General features: G+C 40.4%; 1 protein-coding gene across 3 annotated transcripts in view; it reads left to right on the forward strand.

The window, feature by feature from the left end:
• Positions 1–21,558, forward strand: part of TLN2 (talin 2) — a 234,034-nt gene that overhangs the window by 178,543 nt on the left and 33,933 nt on the right. For 2 of the 3 annotated variants that reach the window (XM_075045499.1, XM_075045498.1), the window contains exons 35-47: positions 782–925; positions 1,113–1,274; positions 2,402–2,542; positions 3,749–3,930; positions 4,998–5,130; positions 6,705–6,806; positions 9,556–9,726; positions 11,253–11,399; positions 12,245–12,346; positions 13,699–13,818; positions 16,385–16,531; positions 18,067–18,233; positions 19,703–19,886. In XM_075045499.1, the coding sequence (XP_074901600.1) occupies positions 782–925; positions 1,113–1,274; positions 2,402–2,542; positions 3,749–3,930; positions 4,998–5,130; positions 6,705–6,806; positions 9,556–9,726; positions 11,253–11,399; positions 12,245–12,346; positions 13,699–13,818; positions 16,385–16,531; positions 18,067–18,233; positions 19,703–19,886 (1,902 nt within the window). The remainder of the gene's footprint in view (positions 1–781; positions 926–1,112; positions 1,275–2,401; positions 2,543–3,748; positions 3,931–4,997; positions 5,131–6,704; positions 6,807–9,555; positions 9,727–11,252; positions 11,400–12,244; positions 12,347–13,698; positions 13,819–16,384; positions 16,532–18,066; positions 18,234–19,702; positions 19,887–21,558) is intronic. The other variant, XM_075045501.1, reaches the window with a different exon arrangement.

The following is a 21,558-nucleotide window of genomic DNA, read 5'->3' on the forward strand; positions in this document are numbered from 1 at the left end:
TGATCTGATAACTGGGTGACTTGAACTCTTGAGAGCTGATACAGCCTCTTCAGTGAAGGATTTGGCTGGGGGTGGGGATCATACTCTGCATCTGGAAACCACCTCTTGATTTCCCCAAATACGGAATATCTCAGTACAGACAGTCTCCTCCACATCTAACCCTGCATTGCCTTACTGGCATATCAAGATGACAGATAATTTTATCTGTAATGGAAATTCATCAAGAAACTTCAAATACAGTTTTGACAGTTCAGACAATTCCTCCTTGTTGAGAGGCATGAAACTTTTATTTAATTGAGAAAGTAAGTTTGTCCATCAGACATCTTGAGCTGCAGTGAGACCAGCAACTGCAGAGTTGATGGGTCCTACACTCAGCAGTAATGCATTTGCTGTGAATTGGTTTTCTACTCAGGCTTGATGAAGACCCTCACCGCCTTCAACTGTGGCTAATTTAGTAAATAATTTGCTGATGCTTGTGACTATTAAAGCTCTTTCTATTGGCTATGCAAGTGAAAAATAACATTTCCAGGGATACCAGCTGCTTAAACAGTGGACAGTTTTGTTTTGACTAAATAAATTTCACAAGTGTAAGGGTAAGTTTTCTTGGTTTCAGAGGATTCTGGAGATTTATTACAAAAAAAAAAAGTCATAGTACTTCACAGTATGATTTCTGGATAATCTCTGACCACCCTGTGCTGTGACATATGGCAATCTTATCAAAGGATCAAGATGGATTTAGCATTGTTTCTTAGGATTGTTTTCTTCCTTTCTCCATTTCTAGGCTGCTTACCTGGTTGGCATCTCGGATCCAAACAGTCAGGCTGGTCAGCAAGGTCTTGTTGATCCAATTCAATTTGCCAGAGCCAATCAAGCAATCCAGATGGCTTGCCAGAACTTGGTAGATCCAGCAAGCAGCCCATCACAGGTGATTCCAGAGGATTGCAGTGAGACTGTCATTGTTAGGACACAACTTCTCTTTATTTGTGACCACGCAAAGGACTTTTGATTTGACACTCTTGCATGGCTTTGAACTGCGACTTTGCAGAGCTAGAATAGAGTAACTGTCATGCTCCTTTGACAATCTGCTTGTTTTCTGCCACCTATTTTTGCAGGTATTATCAGCTGCCACAATTGTGGCCAAACATACTTCTGCATTGTGCAATGCTTGTCGCATTGCTTCATCAAAGACAGCGAATCCTGTTGCCAAGAGACACTTTGTGCAGTCTGCCAAGGAAGTTGCAAACAGCACTGCTAACCTGGTTAAAACTATCAAGGTACAAATGCTGCTTAATTGTGCTTCCTTCTTCCTTTGTGTTTTTATTTCCTTTTTTTTTTACCTGTTGAGACAGAATCAGAACAGTTAGAAATATCTTTTTACTTTCTGTGATATGTATCATTTAAGAAATCATTTATTACTTTTTTTTTAAAGACCTGGATTGGAAAGCACGTTCAGTGGTATAACTGTGCTGTAGTCAAGATGGAAAGAATTGGGCAAAAATTAGTATTAGGAGAGGCAGCTGGCCCATCCAGTATGAGACACCTCTATGTCAATGTATTTAATGAGTTTGAACTGTGAGAATAATTTGCAAACAACTGAATGTGAAGGTTTTTAAGGGTGTTACATTGCTCAATATCCGGAGGTTTGTGGAGGCATTTTTGACAGCTTTACCATATTTGTGAGAGAAAAAAAAAAGAAAAATAATAGTGGGAACGAAACAGAAGCCATTTATATTGCTGCTGTTTAATAGTCTCCTGTTAATAGTAACCTTTTATTTTCCAGATAACTGCCTGCAATTTGGCAGGAGGTAGTTTTTCCTCATGCAAGCAGAAATAATACTTGTTAAGCCATAGAGGACTCACGATTCTAAACCCTTCTGGAAGCCATTAGCTGATCTGCTACTGAAAGTCTTTTAAAATCATTATGCTCTTAGGACTGAAGGGTTCTATTATGTTACACAGAAGGTCCATCATACTGAAATCTTTCCTATGAGATTATGAAAGAGATCAGTTGACTTGTATGAAAATGAGAGCAATAAATCGTTGGTTTGCTTAAAAAAAATTTTTTTTAAAAAAAAATCAGTATATAGGAAAGAACCACTTCTACTATTTGGAGCATGAGGTGCTGAGACACAGTTTACAAGAGTCATCAGAGTGCAATGATAGAGAACCTTTATTCAGTCTTGTGAAGCAAAGCAGCAGTTTTAAGTTTAGGGTCAATAAGCAGTTAAGGAAAGAAGCACACGCTTAAAGGATCACATTCTTTGCATCAGCCTTGTTTGTGGACAAAGTTTCAAATGTCGTAAACACACAACGGTTTAAAACTTTGAAGAATTAAACCATCTTCTTTCAATTTTGCAAAGAAACCCATTCAGACAGAACTCAATCATGATTTAATTTCCAGGCCCTGGATGGTGATTTCTCTGAAGAGAACCGCAACAAGTGCAGAATTGCTACTACACCTTTGATAGAGGCTGTGGAAAATCTGACGGCATTTGCTTCGAATCCAGAATTTGTCAGCATACCAGCACAGATCAGCACTGAGGTAAGGCAGCGTGTTGCACTTCCACCCTCAAAAAGTTGAAAATGTTGAATTAATCATGTGTCAGGAGAGAGGAAGCAAGTGTAAAGACCTGACCCCAAAGTGTCTCTCTGTGTTCCTGGGTGTTCATAGGGTGTTCTGCTGTCTTTTGCTTAACCTCTGACCTTGAATTTTGCACCAGTAGGATAAAACTAGTTAGGCTACAGTAGGTGCTGCCAGTCTCCTGTTGGTAAAGTGATACAGTACAGGTGACTCGCATGTCTTGTTAGCTGGATTATTCCATGTGATAAAGTAATAAATTTCCCTTTTTCCCTCAAGAGCAGCTTTAACAAATGGAACCTAATTAGTTCTGAAAAGGATTGAAGGGATGTCACTGGAGTTTTTCCCTTTCAAAAATTATACGGTCATGATGACAAGAAGCAGGTTTACTGGGAAGAATAACTTTCTGTGGGCCTTCTGGTCTTTTTTTTTGTGTGTGTGTGTGAGTTCTCCATCCTCAACCCCTGTAACTACAACAGAACAGTATTTAAAGTAACTAATAAAGGGGGTTTTTCGGGGGGGGGGGGGGGGGGGGAGTGGGGAAAAATCCTTCAAGCTTCATAAAGGCTTTGAAGTAGAGGTCATGTATTGTTACTGACTCTCCAACTGCTACTTCCTGCTTTTGGCAGCCTCTGTTCCAGCTGGCAATACCAGATGATGCAGTAACTGTTGCAATCTTAAAGTTGTGGGGCTGTAACTGAAATCTAAGCCTGCTTTCCAGGCCTGTGGTACCTGGGTTTACCAGATTACCGGCAATAAAATAGATATGGAGACGATGACACACACAGAGTATTGTAGTTCAACTAATTCCTAGGAGAAGAGCATGCTTGGTTGGATCTTGCAAGTTTTGTGACAAATAAAGTTTATTTTCAATGGTATCTCTGTAGTCTATGATTAAACAAGTGTCATTGTTTTCTCCTGTTTCTCAGCTGGATGGTGCCTTTCTAAACTTGAAGTGTTTCTTAAGTATGTTATAAAGAAAACAGTTGGACTGCGATGATTTTAGTACTATTTCCGTGTTGACTATCTGTGTATATAATAGTATGATACAAGAAATGATAATGCCATTTTAATGCTGTTAATTAAATATATCTTTAGGAGCAGAAAGTGTGGATGAACTCAAGTAATTATTTGAATGTTCTTTGTGTGCTTGTACCTTTCTGACTACAGGGATCGCGTGCACAGGAACCAATTCTAGTTTCTGCTAAAACAATGTTGGAGAGTTCGTCTTTATTGATCAAAACTGCTCGTTCTCTGGCTATCAATCCAAAAGACCCTCCTACATGGTCTGTACTTGCAGGGCATTCCCATACTGTCTCAGATTCTATCAAGAGCCTTATCACCTCTATCAGGTATGTCTTTTGTAGTAACAATTGAGCAGCTGTTCATAAAGAATAATACCATATGGCCATTAGCACTGTGGTATTTTTCACTAGGAGATTATTTATTCTGCGATGCACAATATCTCCCCAGTTACACTGGGTGTTTAATCATAACTCATGACTGCAGCACTCTGCAGCATAGAGTTGTTCTGTGTTTGTATTCTGTTCTCCTTCCCTGGTTCCATCTCCAATTCAGTTTAAGGTAAATGAGAGAGAGAATGCTGTAGAATAAAAAAAAAAGTAGCTGATATTAATTCCATCCAGATCATGTACCAACATGTAGTATGTGGAAAACAGCTTTTTTTTTTTTTTTTTAAGATGGGTCAGACAGTGTATAAATTACCTTTGCTATCTATTGTTTCCTATAGTGTTCTCTGTTTAGTTGCAAGAATGCTGTAGCAAGAAGTGAATGTTCTTTATTTTTTGGATTAAACCTGTCTGTCCTTTTCTTAATGAAAATTTTAAAGTGTAGTTCTATACTTAACCTCTTAATATTGATTAAATCAAAATGGTATGAAAACAGTGAATTGAGGGGTGTTTACAGTTTTGTTGATCTTTGATAATAACTGTACTGAAATAGAAAACCGCACGTCAGGACAAAGTACTCGGAAACTAACCTTCGTTAAAAGATACTTGGGACTGAATGCAACACCTAATACCTAAGGAATTGTTTTCTGAGACAGTCGATCACACTGTGCAGAAACATGAGTATTTTTTCCTGGTGTCTGTTGCATTTTCGTGTTGACCCTCATTATTGGGCTAGTCTGGCCATCCTAAGGAGGTTGAATTTGCACTTTTCTTCTGAAGCAACAATATTTTTTCTGTCTAATCATTGAGAGGAGCGAGATGTGTTGTGTATTAAAGTGTGCGAAGTACATATATCAAAATCCTGTAGGTAGAACAAAGCTAATTTTTGTCCTTGTTGCTCTCCTCCCATGTGCTTTATATATTGTTAGGTAATGAAGTATGCCTGTGTGCATTCATGAAAGAGCCTACCTCCTTCCCACCATGTTCAGCTTACTATCTCTGTCTTTCAGGGACAAGGCCCCAGGCCAGCGAGAATGTGATTTCTCCATTGATGGGATCAACAGATGCATCAGAGACATTGAGCAGGCCTCCCTTGCAGCTGTCAGTCAGAGTCTGGCCACCAGGGATGACATCTCAGTTGAGGTAAGGGAGATAGCATAGGAACAAAGAGAGTACTGCTGAGCAGCCTCACTTACCCTGCTGCTTTTCTTTCTGTTTGAAGATTTGGAGCTGAGTGCTTGGCACAATCTACTACCAGTGAGGAGAGAAGTATTCTTACTGGAATCTTTCTAGGCAAAATCATGCACTGGCCAAAGTATATTGCTTCTGGAAAGATACCAGAATCACCAGGCAGAAGTAGGGTTGAAAATGGTTGTTTTTAACCACCACCCATATATTACTCTGACTTCCTGGGCTGACATGGCCAACTGATAGTGTTTCTCTGGTGCCTTGCTGTGTGGAAGCTGGGATGTTTCTGAAACTAATCTATTACTAGAAGTCCAGTGATGTAAATGTCAATGTCATTTTTCTTAATGCCTATTTTGTCATTAAACAAGTGATATCTGGAGCTGATGTTGATATGTAAAAAAACTTCCTTCCCCACCCTCCACAGTAACATAGACCAATCCTGTCCTATTTCAGCCTTTATCTCACTGAGGAAGGGCTGTCATGCCAGGCTGCATACAAATAGTCAGCAACTCATGATCAGATTCTCAGCTTGGTATTTAGTGTCTTTTTGTACTGTTGCTTCCTGAAATTACATATCTATTTGTGTATTCTAGTGGTTTCTTTGCACTGTAATGCTGCATACTAGAAACATCTTGGACTAAATGAAGCTATACAAAAGAAGTTATTACAGGAAATATGTTATAGATATAATTCTTTTCTATTTAAATGATGAAGTCATCTTGGACACCATGTCAAACTGAAATAAACGCTACTGAAAACAGCAGTTACATATAAAGCAGTATGGGAATGTAACCAAGTGCGAAAATAGTATTTATTTTCTTTTGCCTTTCATGAGAGTGAGCTAAATCCTGGTGACTGCCAAGACATTTAGTGCCTTTGAATTGAAAGCCAGTATTTATGTCTCGACAAGCCCAGTAATGTGCTTTTCATATGCTCTTGTCCCGCAGATGGTATTCAGGTGGTCAGTCCTGATCTCTATCCCTCAGAGATGTCATATTTTTCCTTTGTCTTTCCTTATTGGTGAATTTCTCCTGCTAGCTTCAAAGTCTACAGCAGAGCTTTTTGCTCTTGTGCTGTATTGTCTGCTTTGAAGACTGTTTCTTCATATTTAAATCGGAGCTCCTGCTGGTTTCTCTGATTGGTGCAGTGATACTAAATCTTTGGCAGAGCAAGAATAGTTGGATGGGGGGACGTTGTCACATTGCAAGGAGGAAGGACACCTACTTCCAAGTTTGCTACCATCAGCTGGAGTAGGAGGGAGCCGTCTTCCCCCCTCTTTCCCCAGACTTGCCATATAAATCTAAAGAGGAGCAGGCCTATCTCAGGGTTCTTGTTGAAACAGGGTAAAGGAGAAGAAATTAGCAAGTACGTAAAGAAAGCTGACATTGTGGATTTCTGCATCCTACTGTAGTGGGTCATTTGAACAGTATTCTGAGTGTGCCAGTTGGTCTGAGGGTGGTAGTTATGGTATGGTACAACTTGATAAAAGAACAGCTGTGATAGTAACTGACAATTTGTCTTTCTATTAGGCTCTACAGGAGCAGCTGACATCGGTTGTCCAGGAAATTGGCCACCTCATTGATCCCATAGCAACTGCAGCTCGGGGAGAGGCAGCTCAGCTTGGGCACAAGGTACTGTCCTACCATTATGAAGGTATTTGAAATCTTGGACAGGTGGACATTAGGGGAGACCATGATTTAGTAGTTTTTTCACTTCCTACAAAAGAACAGAAGAAAGCATGTGGAAGGGAGGAAAGATCTGGGATTTCCAAATACTTGGAGCTAAGACCAAATAAACCTGTTAAAATTTTGGGCCATAGGAAAGATATTTTCATTGAGGTTTTTGGTGAGGAGGCAGGTTTGCAGAGGAAGGACAAATGAAGAAAGGGGAAAGAAAAGCAAAGATGGAAGTGCAGAGCGCAACTTTATAGGTCTCACTACCTCTGGCTGTTGCAGCCAGCAGCTGTACATATGTGTAGGTTCTTCTGTCTTGTGCTGTATTAAAGGTGACCGCAGGACCTGGGGTCCATCACACTCCAGGCTCATTCAGCAGGTCACAGAGTTACAGTTTGAATATGTTATATAGCAGAATTTGGCCAGTTAAGAAGTCTGCAAAGGTTTGTCAGATCCTATCCTGATGTGAGGTCCTTGCATAAAGCACACTACTTCATTTCCTGGCCAGCTCATGATGAAGCGAGGAGGGAAGTGTGCGATATGCACAGAGGCTACCTCTGGCCTGTGGAGGCCCGCTTCCTGAAGCAGCTTCTGTAGTCTGAGGCGAGGGAGGTTTAGACTGTGGTTTCAAAGGAGGAGTGTGATGTGCCGACTTTCCACCTTTCGAGCAAGGTGCTCTGTCTCCTTGGGAGGGAGGGAGTGTTAGCTGTATTAGGAAAAAATTTGTGATTTTAAACTACCCTGAGTTTCAGCCCCTGCTGCAAATTTTTAGGGGTTAGGAGGGAAGAAAGGCTTACAACAATCTTGCATTCTATTGTAAGCGTTGTGTAAACATGTCACTGTTGAGTGTAAGTATGGTAGAAGTTGTGCTTCTTAGATCTTCATCCAAAAATGAAACATTACAACATGTGTACCAGAAGTGTGCATTATTTACTGTGGTTATTACAAGATTTTAGTAGTTTCTCAGACAGTAATTCCTCATCCTACAATATATTCTTGAGAGAAAAATAAATACAAGTTTTCTGTGTCTGTGCATTTAATACTGGAAATGAATCACTTCCTTAGTGTGAGAGCTCTTCCAGAGTTGTACCCAAGTAACTCCTTTTAGCTTTGGATAACCATCAAATATTTCATAACGTCTCAACTATTTGCAGTTTTGATTCTCAGATTACCTAGCCCTTTGAGGTGCACAACAAATTAGGATTGCTAAGATATAGGTAGTTAGGGAGTCACATTTCTCCTCCTGCTTGTTAGGTAAATGTTGACCAAAGCCGCCAGCACTTCTCTTGAGCCTGTTTTTCATGCTGAATGCAGAAGAAACTGTTCCTGCTGTTTATTTTGACACAGTTTAAAAGACCTTATATTTGTGAAATCATTCCTATTAGTGATTTTTTTTTTTGCTTTAATCCTCTGAGAAACAAAATAGAAAAAGAAGTCTGACTAAGTCTTAAAATTTTATTGGCTCTTAGCTATCCACATAGTCATTTAGATGGAGTAAACCTTTCAATATCTGTGCATGAAGTACTGCTATTTTTCTTCCCCACGCTGGCCTTTGAAAGCTGCTTATAGCCCCAGCGAACCTACACATACTGGAACTTCTGAGGCTTCAGGTGTACCAGATGGTGCCGCAGTGGGCTATTTGTGTATGTTCTGTGGAGTAATCGGCCCAAAGCAGTACAGGTTTTTGCATCCAGTAAAAACTGTAAAAGCAAAGTCTCATGACTTCTGACAGGAACCAAGCACTGTTGTGGTTTTGCAGAAGATGTGTCAGATGACAGGTAGACAGGTAAAAAATATTCATTCGTATAAAAATATTTGCTTATTTTCTTAGAATATGTGTATAGCCAAAAGCAAATGTTTCCTCAGAACAAGTGTAAATCAGATCAGAAACAGGAAAACAGAGAGACTGACTCCACATGTTTCTGAAGACTAAAATACAGCAACGGAAGCTGCTAGCAGAACTGTGTCTTTAGGTATTCCAAACACTGTATTGAGCCCAAGTAATTAACTGAGAGAAAAATGCAGCGTGCTTGGTATGCTGTCTTTGTAGTATGCCTATTCCTATTGGCCTATACCAGCCACTTCATCACTAGTCTCCTTTTTCACAGCAAGAAACACTGCAGGATTGGGCCACGTGGCTGTCTTAGGGAAGTGTTCATGCATCACGAGTGATGGACCGTGTCTGGAGGTAATGTTAGCACTTGTGCCCACTCTGGTGTCTTACACAGCAGAGAACTGTCAGGTCTACACTGGAATCTGATGAAGAGGGCTTCAGAGGTTAGGGAGCAAAGATTGCGAATACAAGCAGTCCCTGAGGTGAACAGTGTGGTCCCATTTTTTGTCTGTCGTTCACAATGAAGGTTGAGAAATTTCTCCCTTGCATGGAGGAGACACTTGTCATGGATGCTTCTAAGTAGTGTGTGGCTCCCATGATAGTTCTGAAAACAATTTCATCTGACTTCAAGGAACCATGTGCGTCTGAGGGAGGAGACAAAAGCCTTTACCAGGGAATTTGAAGGTGAGGGGAGACAGAATCACACGGGCACATAATACAAACTAAACTAAACGCTGTACAGCACAGAATCACTAGGATAGTGTGCTACTTGAGCTAACCCATGGCTGGATGGTAATTGGGGAATATGGTTCCTCTCAGTTATGCCTGAGAAACAGGCTTAATGGCTTTCTGTGGTTGTTCTGGCTTTCTTAGGTAACACAGCTGGCAAGTTACTTTGAACCCTTGGTTTTAGCTGCAGTTGGTGTGGCATCCAAAACATTAGATCATCAGCAACAGATGACTGTGTTAGACCAGAGCAAGACACTAGCAGAATCTGCCTTACAGATGCTGTACGCCGCCAAAGAAGGGGGAGGAAACCCCAAGGTACAGTTGCTCTGTGTAACTAAGGGATTGTTGGAGATGGGCGAGGGGAGAGAGAAGGCAGGTGGGGCAGAAGAAACAGCACCTACCTACTGCACGGTTCAGGGATACGTTTGTGGTGTACATGCTGTTGACAGCTCTCCTGACAATTCTTGTCAGAGAGTGGAAACACTTGTTGAAGACAGGATTCCAGCCTGGCTCACAGCATCCTGACAAGGGACGCAAAGTCAGGGTCTGACAGCAAATATCTATGCACTACTACAGAAATCAACCGGTTAAAAGACAAGGTCTGTTGGCTACATGACCCAATGGGTGGTGGCCTGCTGGCCCTGATGCTTGTGGGGGATGCCCCATGCCACCTGGAAGAAAGGACAGTGCCTGCTTTCTGCCACTGAACTCCACGTGGAAGCACGCACTATCCCACAAGCCACCCGACGGCATAAGGAGCATGCATGACCTCCCGGACCTTATGCCTTCACCCAGCGGGTGGCCAGCCATGCATGGTCCTGCCCATGCCATTCAAAAACTGCACAACTGGGTACATCCCCTGCCGGACATACACATATGTCACGGCCGCCTCCAGTGGTACCATGCCCATAGGGGTGCTCCCATTGTTTTACAGCACGCTTCCCATGCCTTTCTCGCACTGTCGCGCGCTGCTCCTTTTAGGGCTTGCCTTTCTCTGAGGGGTGCCGGTGTGCAACGCTTTTTATACAGGCGATGTCATGCAACACTTTGACATGCTTCCCACACCTCTATACTCAGGTGGTGTTGTGCGATGCTTTTTCCTCTGGTGCACTTCGCATGCTTGTATTACACAGACAGCGTCACAGGATGCTTTTTCTCTGGCGCACTTCCCACACCTTTCTCTGAGGCGTTTGCATGCCCTGCTTGTTTTCTTTCTCTCTCTCTTTTTTTTTTTTTGTGTTTACTCGTGTTTCTTTTCTTTTATGAGTTTTTCATGAATATCCAAGCATTCATTTGAAGTACGTTTTTGATTGATGATAGAGAATTTTTGGGGTTTGGTATTTGGTTTTATTGACTGCTTTAGAAAAACATGAAATAATTCTCGAGGAGTGTTTTTTGTTACACTCTTTTTTAGTGATACTATATGATCGTGATATTTTTTTCTTCCTTTATATGGCAGGCATTTTCTCTTGTTGTTCATATGTCTACATGTGTCTTTTTGAACATTTTCTTTTGGTGCAGCAGTAGACTGTTTCACTCTCTGGTGTTATTTTTGCCTTCCCTTATCTTTGTTGCTTCTATTATGTACGAGTCATTTTCATCATTTTTTCCAGAAAAGGTCCTGTTGCTTTTCTAAGCAATTCCTATATGACATTGTGTTTTCTTGTCTAAGCAAGATTTCTTCTGTCAACATTGCTGTTAGATTTAGTTTCTCATCTTTGACTTGAAAGGGGATTTTCAGAGGCGTTATTGTAATGTCTTAGTTAATTACGCTTTTGATTCACACGCTGATTCATGCACAGAATTCTCTCTGACGATCTCTCTCATTTTCTCTCTTCAAGGCATCCCATACTCATGATGCAATCACTGAGGCTGCTCAACTGATGAAAGAGGCTGTGGATGATATCATGGTTACCTTAAATGAAGCTGCAAGTGAAGTAGGGATGGTTGGAGGTATGGTAGACTCGATAGCAGAGGCAATGAGCAAGGTGAGCATAGAAATCCAGACACCTTTTTTGTTTTGCACTTGAAAGTTGATCCACATTGTAGGAGGTTGGAAGAGCTGCTGCTGATTCACTTCAGTGGTGGTTGGTAACCAATGCTATGACAGGAAACCTAAAGATTCTTTGATTTTGCAGATTGTGAAATCACACTGATGTGGGTGATGGTGCTCGCGTCAACAACCTACATGGTTGTTGGTAGAATTACTACAAAATATTTTTATTCAGTGATATGCTGGTATTTAACTGCGATCTTAGGTCAACTGGCCTTTTATTTTTATTTCCTTTTCCTGCTTATCTTTTATGTTAGTCTCCTAAATGATCAGCAGGCCAATCTTGAAACAAACTACTTTCAGAGAAGATGACGTCAAAGCCTGAAGTGTTCTACTGTGCTTTGTAATGTATTCTACTGAAAATGTATAGTTGCAAAATGTAAATAAGTTCAATCCAAATAATTGGCTTTTCCTAGCTCAAGTTAAAGGTGTGCAGGATTGAAGCCCTTACCATGTAAAGGAATATTACATTATTTTCTTGCAGGAACATTTTGTTTCATAACTGTTGTACGTTCCTTTCTACATTAGCTGAGAACTACGGGTGGTTTGACCTTGCACTTGAGAACTCTGCACTGTAAATTCCCTGCATCTTCCATGCTCATAACGTGGACTAAAATCTTTTCTGAGCTTCTCTGTACATCGTGATGCACTGTCTTCACTTGCATATTTTGAGAGAGAAATTATAAAAATGAATATATAATACATTTTCATTATAATGTGTAAAGTATGCTATTGGTTATGACCTCTTATTTCTGCTGTATTTTTCCCTCTTTCTTGCAGCTGGATGAAGGTACGCCTCCAGATCCCAAGGGAACATTTGTTGACTATCAGACCACTGTGGTGAAATATTCTAAAGCCATTGCTGTAACAGCACAGGAAATGGTAAGATATTTGGTTAGAACTAAGTACAAACTCTTCTGCTTACATAAGGAACATGGAATGATTTGCACAGTGTTGTGAAACTCTTTATAATGCTGATATTCAATAACCTTATCTCTGTAGGGGTAACGGAACAAAGGAAGCGATGATTTTGTCAATTTAACTCTCAGATTTTAGAGGCGCGATTGTAGGGGTGGCCCTCTACAGGAGGAGTGCTGAATTGTGTTGTGGCTCTTCTCCACAGAAACTGAGAAGTAAAAGGAAAACATTCACCTACAAACTTTTTCATCAGCCTGTTTAATTGTCACTGAAATACCACCTTACATTTATTGATGACTTCAGGTTACCCTTTCACATTTACTGTTTCATTTAGCCTGTGAAATAACGTCAATATTTTCAGACCCCTGTAATATTTATGAATGAATGCAGATCAACATCTCAAACTGTTCTTTTCTTGCATTTCTGTGATTCACCTGGGTTTAACAAAAGAAAAAAGGACACTTGTTGAATCGAGATTTTAACTCATGTTTCACAGTAATGCTTACCCATTATATATTTGCCTTTTGAAAAGTACTTCTATTGCTTGTTTGGTTTTGAGAGGCAAGGGAACTATTTATGTATGCTGCGGGCAGGATTTTTACAAAGTTGATTGCTGTGGCAGTCAAGACAGGTTGATGATTCTGCTATCTACAACATTGCAGCTTATTGGCAAACAGTATAAATTTGTCTAAAACTAGTTCTGCCCCAAGGATGGCATTCCATGGCTTTTACTAACATAAATTAGAGACAGAAGAAATATCTCTGTTAAAAGGTAGGCTTTTTCTAAAGAGAGATTCAGTTATTTATACTGATGTTCTACCAAGGCATTCTGCATAGTCCTACCTATTTCTTCTCGGTCCTCTTCCCGTATCTTAGACACATTGCATTGGTCCTCAGATTTTTTTCTGTTTTCATGCTCCCATGCCACACCAGCTGAGACTGATGTAAGCTAGCTCACCTTGGACAAAATAAGGTGGCTGCGACACACAAAACCTGCTTCCTCACCTAGTCCAAGTAACTGTGTACCTGGCCCATGGCCCTGCCATGTCAAAGAGTGAATTATCAGCTCTAACTGCTGCTCTTTGATTACTCCGTATGTTCTGCAAGTGCCTGGTTACCATGACTCTAATAAAGCATGTTTGCTTGGGTTTCCTCATGGAATTCTTGCTGGAGGACAGGTCCCTTACATGGCAAGCAGTTTACCTGTTTCATCAGTGTGGCCAAACAAAAGAGTGTGCTTCTAAGCTGGAGTGTATTAACAAATTATTCTCATGCCTGTCATTTTTCTTTTTCTCTTGCCTGTGTTCTTTTTTCAGATGACTAAGTCGGTTACTAACCCGGAAGAGTTGGGAGGACTTGCATCACAAATGACCAATGACTATGGGCATTTGGCTCTCCAGGGCCGAATGGCTGCAGCTACAGCAGAACCAGAGGAGGTCTGCAGTTTTTAGACCTCTTTATTCTCTGTACACGGTGGCACCAACATGGGTATTCTTTTACTGTAGAGAATACAATAAATACAGAGTGAAGTGACAAGGGGTATTCACCTTGGTTGGTTGCAGCAACATGCTTGCAGCCATTGCCAAATGTGACACATCCCTTGAATGATCAAACAGATAATAGGTTTCGAACTGTTGGGTAATGTGTTTTCTTTCAAATGTCTTTGCGATGATTCTAAAATGGATGCAGTGAATGTGTTTCCACTGCCTTTGCTTTGTTAGCCACTTTTGCATGCAAGCACTGTCTATACTATCTGTGCTGTCTGATAGGCAAACAGATGTGCTACCTCTGGCCCACTCACATGTGAAATGTGGGACAGGACAGCACATCTGTTCCCAGAAGAATTTCATTTAGCCTACTATCGCTTGATTGAAACAGTGGCGTGAACAGAGTCAATATTATAGGCATACTTGGGCTATACAGATGTGTCTCTTAAGATCTACTTCTATTTTTGCTAAAAGCAGACTTAAGACACAAACTATATGCACCCATACAAAAACTCTACTAAGTTTGTTTTCATTGGATGGAAAGGAACTGATGAGCATAGTGAAATTGTGTGTCTTTTCAAAATGCCATGAAATCTTAGAATATCAACGGTTATTTACGTGTTTGTGTCGTAAGTACTGTTTCCTTCTTACGGTTTGTGGAGACATATCTATTTTTGTCTTCGATATCGACCTTTCCCTCCTCTAAATATAGTCTCTATTCAGTGTGCCTTCACAGGTTAGGGCAGAGCTGCACATAGTACTACAGAGTACGTATTTACTGGTAACACACCTCAGTTTTACCACTTCTCATGTGCACGGGTATATAACAATAGGAATTAGGATTTACTACAAAATGTTTTAGTGAACGTTCAGAACTTCAAACCAGCTTCACTTCTGTTTCTTTTCAGCCGTCCCATTGCTCTCGATATATGTGAATTGTCTACAGAACAAGTTCTCTCCTAGGAGTGCTATGAATTGGCAGATTTTTAACAGCACTCAGGGACTATGCAGAAGACATAACATTTTACTTCATAAGTGTGGCTTTTTGTGCTGCAAGCTTTGTTTTAAGAATTATCCAATGAAAGAACAGAAACCTTTTGTCAAAACCTCGGTCCAGCTTCAGAAAAAAACAGCTTGTGATAATAGTGGACAATTTCATAGGCCGGGACAGAACCTCCTATATTACTTGGGGCTTTTGCTTACAGACAACTTACAAATACAAAGAAAACTCTTAATTATTTACTGTACAGCTTTCCTTTGATCTTATACATTTTGATGAGTTGCAATTATATATATGCTTTCTTATCTTGTCTGTAAGTGATTTCAAGTATAACTTCCTGTCTTGAAAGTGAGATGCAGGCAACCAGTAGGAGCACAAGTATCTTTTGCTGACGGGATGTTTTTCATACCTCAGAGCTGGAATATGATGCAGTAGAAGCGGGTTCCCCATGCAGTCTTACATGCCTCATGCTAACAGAGGAATATGGACTATTTGCCTCAGTTGCATTAACCTGTTAGAGTAGTTGCTGCATATTCTCTGAGCACAATTACAGAAATCCTTTCACTTCTCTCTTCTCATTGTGTGCTTCTGGTTATGGAGCACAGACAATCTTTGTCAAGATGGGGTAAGGGGGTTTCTCACGATTATCAGATGTATCAGATTATCTAGATAAAAAACCTTTAAAGAGTTTTTTACTTTGTAATTGCTTTCCACAGCTGATAGACTACTTGAGTGTTTCACGCTCAGTAGTTACGTGAAAAACGGCTTGCATTCGGCTTGATATTGTTAAATTGAATTACCATTTCTGCATGTTACTTTCTGCCTGAAGTTGAAATAATTCCATTTGTGATTCTAATGGCTGTGATTCCTGCTTACTTATTAATCCAAATACACACCTCTATGCCTCAGTACATGCAGGTCTAAACAGAGATTGCGCAGTTTATGCTGTAGGATTACTAATAAATCAGAAGCGGTGAGGGCAAGATTTTCCACATTTCAGTGCTCTGCATGTACATGGTCAGTTCTGGACAGCTGAGACTATGCAAGATTCAAAAACAAACTATCAGAGTCACATACTTTTTGACCCAGTTTCAGCAGTGTAGAGTAAATATGTACTTTTTACTTATCATACATACCTTGAATACAGCTCATGTTGACGGTGCAGTTCTGGGAGATGAATTAGTGTTATTCAAATGTGGTGAAGTTGTGTGTGCTTGAATTATGTACGCTTGATTTGGGTACATGCCTTATGCCTTCTCTTTCCTGGGGACCAGTTCACTAGTGCGCCTATTTCATCAGTAAGCCTTTCATAGGGTTGTGCTACATGAGTATATGGTATTACTTCTGTCCTTTTTTTCTGATCTCTGAAGAGTGTAGCAATGAGCGGAATATTGGTAATAAAGATTCACCAGAGTGACCATGTTTCCATTTGTGTTGACACAATGTACCAGCATGACAATTATTTATTCACTTTGCTCTTGCTTCCTTTTTCCCTGTACTTCCTTTACCATCTAGATAGGGTTCCAGATCAGGACTCGGGTGCAAGAACTTGGCCATGGCTGTATCTTTCTTGTACAAAAAGCTGGAGCTCTCCAGATTTGTCCTACAGACAGCTACACCAAAAGGGAGTTGATAGAATGTGCTCGTGCTGTCACGGAAAAGGTAAGACATCACTCTGTGCTGCCCCACAGTGTTTGTCTGCCGAGCTTCCTCAGGGAGTAAGCCAGTCAAATTGTTTGGGATCAGAAATTATTATTATTTTTTTATATTTCCCATTATAGTACAATATTGGCTGAATTACACTAAGTTCTTACTTTTCTTTCAAGTATTCAGTGCAGTTCATGTGCTGGAGTAGCCCATGATTAGCCCTTGCTCATGTCTTGTAATAAAACTTCAGCCTCATACCAGAGGAAGACTGGTCCAAAACTAATCCCTAAGACATGAGGTGGCACTTGTGCCTTATGAGGTGCTCCCTTGGAAATACTAAGTCCATGTGGATGGCCACAGTTACTGAGATGAGGTTGGTCAATGATACATGATTTCATATAGCGACGTCCTTCCCTTTTAAGACTGGACCAGGCTAACACACTTAGAACTGCATCTTCAAACTGTCTGGGGCTTCTTGGTCTTCGGAAACATCCACTTCAAACAGATGGCCTGCGTAGCTCGGCTTTGCTGAACTTTTTTGACAGCCTTTCTCTCCTTTTGTTGGGTGCAAACATTGAGAGTCAGATGTCAGTTACTTTTAGATTTCACCAAACATCACTTGTTCAGCCTGTGTTAGTGTGCTCTCAGCTGTACAGATTTTCCACTGTGTCATGCCCCAGGAGTATCAACAATTCCAAATTTAGGTAGGGATAGATGATATCTTGTAAGAAAAGTTAAATCTGATAAGGAGAGTAATAATGAATCACAGGGACAACCTGTTAGGGGACAACTTTGAATCTGAACAGAACCTCAGGAAGAACTGTACTGTTAGAAGTCAGTCCCCCATACATATCCCCAGATGTGGATACTTTCTTGCAAAAACAGAATTTAGGACTGTATGATGGCATGAGAACAGCATCCCAGCTGTGGAGCTTTGTAAGTACGATGTTAATTGGATTAAATGGAGATCTGTAGATTTTTTTTTTTTGTAGTGATCAAAAATGTTGCTAGTTATAAAGCCATATATTATCTTTCTATAATTTTCTATAAATATAACATTATTTAGCATCTGGATTCACAGAGTCTATACTTCCTATTTCTCTGATGTTAAAGTTCATATCAGTGTACTGTACATGACTCCTGAGGTGCTTGAGACTGGTGTTTATCTGCACATGTTGGCGAAAAAGCAGTAGCTCTTGGTTCTGACATTTATCCTGGTGGAAGTTCACTATATTACCCTTGACTGTATTTCAAGGAAGTTTTAAGTTATGTGCTTCATCCTATGATGAACAGATTGCTTCATTCTGTCTGAAAAGTGGACTTCTTAGCTGAAGTTCCCTTTAATTTGAGACAATCTTTAGTCATCACAATGACTACTGCACAAAGAGAGCAAATAAGGGAAAGGGGAAGGAGAGCTTTATTAAAGTTTGCAAAATGACACTGCAGAATGAATTTTCATTGTTGATTCCAGTCATGTTAAAGAGCTCCCTTAACATCCCATAATGAGGCTTTCTTTTGATGACCACCTTGTTGCTTTATGTTGTTTCCAGGTCTCCTTAGTTTTATCTGCCCTTCAAGCAGGAAACAAAGGCACACAAGCCTGTATTACTGCAGCTAGTGCCGTGTCTGGAATAATTGCAGATCTCGACACCACTATCATGTTTGCTACTGCTGGAACACTTAATGCTGAGAACAACGAATCCTTTGCAGACCACAGGTCAGTGTAACTGAAAAAGATGGAGGAGCACGTGCACAGGGGAACAGTGGAACTGGCAGAAGCGACCGGCATGTGGAGATAAATTTTTACCTTTCTAGATTCCCGTGAATGAAATTGAATCAGATAGTGAAGTGAGAAGAGAAATAGGACAATTGGGATATTGATAGCAGACAGGAAACTTCACTTTGGTTATTTCTGTGAGGAAACAATCTTAAAAAGTGGGATAACATCTGCCGAGAGCAGTTCCAACAGAAGACTGCAACTGTAGCGCTATTTTGGCTTTTTCTGGTTTTATTCAAGCTGTCTTATTGCATAGACTACCGTGTGCTGTTACACCAGTAGTGAAAATTAGCTGTCTGTGACACTGACAAGGAATCTTCTATATACTTTTTTTCTAACAGCTGTTCCTGACTGTCTGGCTGTTTGTCTTGCTAAAACATGCTTATGGTTAATGCTGTTGTGGACAGCAGTGATGGAAACAGCACAGCTATGCCATGCATCTTCCCCTTTGGCAGAGATAAGCCCGTTTTCCCTTCAAGTAGCATCTGCCACAAAATAATTCCACAGCATTTTTCATCATGTTAAGAGATGCGCAGCATCTGACTGTTACTTCCTTTGCAATAAAACCCAGGGCTTCACAGCCAAGGCACTGACTTACTGCTTCGCAGCCTAGTTGGCCTACGCAACAATTGCATGGCCAGCATTTATTTCCCACCTTGCCAGTAGCTCAAGAAAGAGGAAAGATGCAATGGTGTGTAAGTTGCTGCCATTCTGCAGACTGGAAGTCAGGGATTTTCATACAGGTGTCATTAACATAAAATGTTAGCCTAGAAATTAATATGGTTCTAGTTCTCAGTTAACTTGACTCATTTGTGAAATGCGTAGTCCTTTTACCCAAATGAAAATGATTTCTCCTTTTACCCAAATTTTGCTTTGGATTTGTTGTCCTGACATGCCAGAACACATATACGGGGGGCGGGGGGGGAACGGGGATGGGATGGGACACTGACTAGGTGACATTCTCTGTTCCTTTTCCCATTCTTGTTACTGCCTTCCTCACAAATAATTATTTTAGTTTCCTTTACAATATGCTGATTAAGATGGAGGTCTGACAGCTTTTACTTTCCTCATAGCATGGCCAAATTTTGTTTTGGTGTTAAAATGCAATGCTCTCTTCTGCTACTGGCCTACCTCATTTCTTTCCAAGTTGGGGTCATTTTAATGAACTGCCTTGTATCTAGCCCAAAATATAATGCTGCTGTTTTAATAGTCACCTTGTCTTCCCTCCCCCCACCCCACCCCCCTACTTTGTAACCTGGTCTGTTTTAATATTATCATGAGTGGTCACTGGCATGATGACTTACATCGGCTCTTTTATGTAGCTGTTAGTCACCATAACATTGAAAAACACGTTTTTTTCCTCTTCTCCTTTTCCACTTCCTTCCCTACTTCCTCTTTTTTTGCTACAGAGAAAATATCCTGAAAACAGCAAAAGCTTTAGTTGAAGATACAAAATTGTTGGTTTCTGGTGCTGCCTCAAGTCAGGACAAACTGGCCCAAGCAGCTCAGTCATCAGCTAACACCATCACTCAACTTGCTGAGGTAGTAAAATTGGGAGCAGCTAGTTTGGGATCCGATGATCCTGAAACACAGGTGAGATGTTTTAAGATTTTTCTGATACTCTTAAAGAGACCAGAGACAGTTTTCAATTGATAAGACTTTGTGGGACTTCTGCTTTTAAGCAACACAGTAGGGTTCATGTCTTGTGGGACTTTTCTGCGTTTACTCCGGCATCATCCTTTTTTAGAACACAATCAAGAGGTTAAAGCATTGAGTGGAACTAGACAGGCCTTTGTATAACATCTTATGCTTTTATTTCATGGGTGTGTTCGAGCAGGGATGCTTTTGGCAAAGTATTTGTCTCATTTTTACCAAGTTGAGATTGGACCCCTGACTCATGCCATTTTTGTTCTAAAGAGCTTGCATGGCTTTAAAGCTACTTACCCAGCTTACAACGGGGTGTGCACTACGTGTTACTTGTGTAGGCTAACAAGCTCTTGCCATTCTCTAGCTAGATCTCAGTTGGTTTTCATTTAAGTCACTAACTTCAGCCTTCAGTGTAGATTATCTCAAACATTTCTTCAGTTGTTTGTTTGGATCTTTGTGAAATGGAGGTTGGCAAATATATTGCAGATGTGCCTGTGGTGGTATCAAGTTAGTTTGAAAAAGCCTGCTCGTTTGCAGAATGCTTCAAAAGGGATGTGTGATCTGTTTTGCTTGACCTGTATGATGGACTAAACTTCCGAGATGTTCCTCTCTAGGAAAATACTGCTGAAAGTGCGCTTTTTTCCCTGCCCCCTTTCTTCCCCCTTCTCCCCCTTTTCCCCCTTTTTCTTTTCTCTTCTCTCTCTCACACACACCTCTCTCTCTATCTCTCTCTCCCCTCCCCGGTCCCCCCACTCTCTTTTTTTTTTCTTTAACAGCAGGATTTCCATAAACTAGCAACATTTGCAAAACTTTTATCACACATAGTTTTTCTCTATATGTAAAAAGCCAAGAATACAGTACTTAGAATAAAAGTTATTGTGCACAAGTAATTATTTGGAGCAATTTTATATTGCCAGTTTGAAATTGTAGATGCATCGTGTCCTAAATGGAGCACTTCTAATAGCTTTAGCACACAATACTGTCACAACATTTTTCCATAACAGCAACACATAATTTACCTGGTGCGATAGAGTTTCAGATGTCTTACACTGCAAGTTGCCACACAACATAAGCAGTTGGACAACAGAGAATCCCATTAGTCTGTCCTATGTCTCGGGTTCTTTTCTTATTTCCATGGTCAAAGAGCTTCTGAGCTACCAAAAGGTAAATAAACTTTTCAGGAAAAGCAAAGACTTCACTTCTATGTAAATTACAGTGAACTGCAAACACGAAGGAATGAGGCTGTTTTCTTAATATTTATAATGCTACAGAAATGCAGTTATTGAGAGGAGATTGTTCCACATCTTTTTTTTTTTTTCTTTTCCCCGAGCTCTCTCATTTTTCATGCATCTTTCAACATTTTCTTTAAAATGAACTCTTCTGAATTCCAGCAAAATACTTAAAACATCTGATTTTCTACTAGTGCAAAGGGCAAAGGAGAAGGATTTGGAGGAGAGAGTTATTCCAATACTACCCTAAAATAATTAATAAGCCTGTTGTAGTGTCTGTATTTTGTCTAGGACTTCTGTCTTTGAGGTTGGGTTTAGGAGACAATATCTCCAGATTTGACTTTTCCTAACTTCAAGCCAACCAAGTTATTGAGCATTTAATTCTGTAT

Source organism: Buteo buteo, chromosome 13, assembly GCF_964188355.1.
Source record: "Buteo buteo chromosome 13, bButBut1.hap1.1, whole genome shotgun sequence".
Taxonomy (NCBI): Eukaryota; Metazoa; Chordata; class Aves; order Accipitriformes; family Accipitridae; genus Buteo; species Buteo buteo.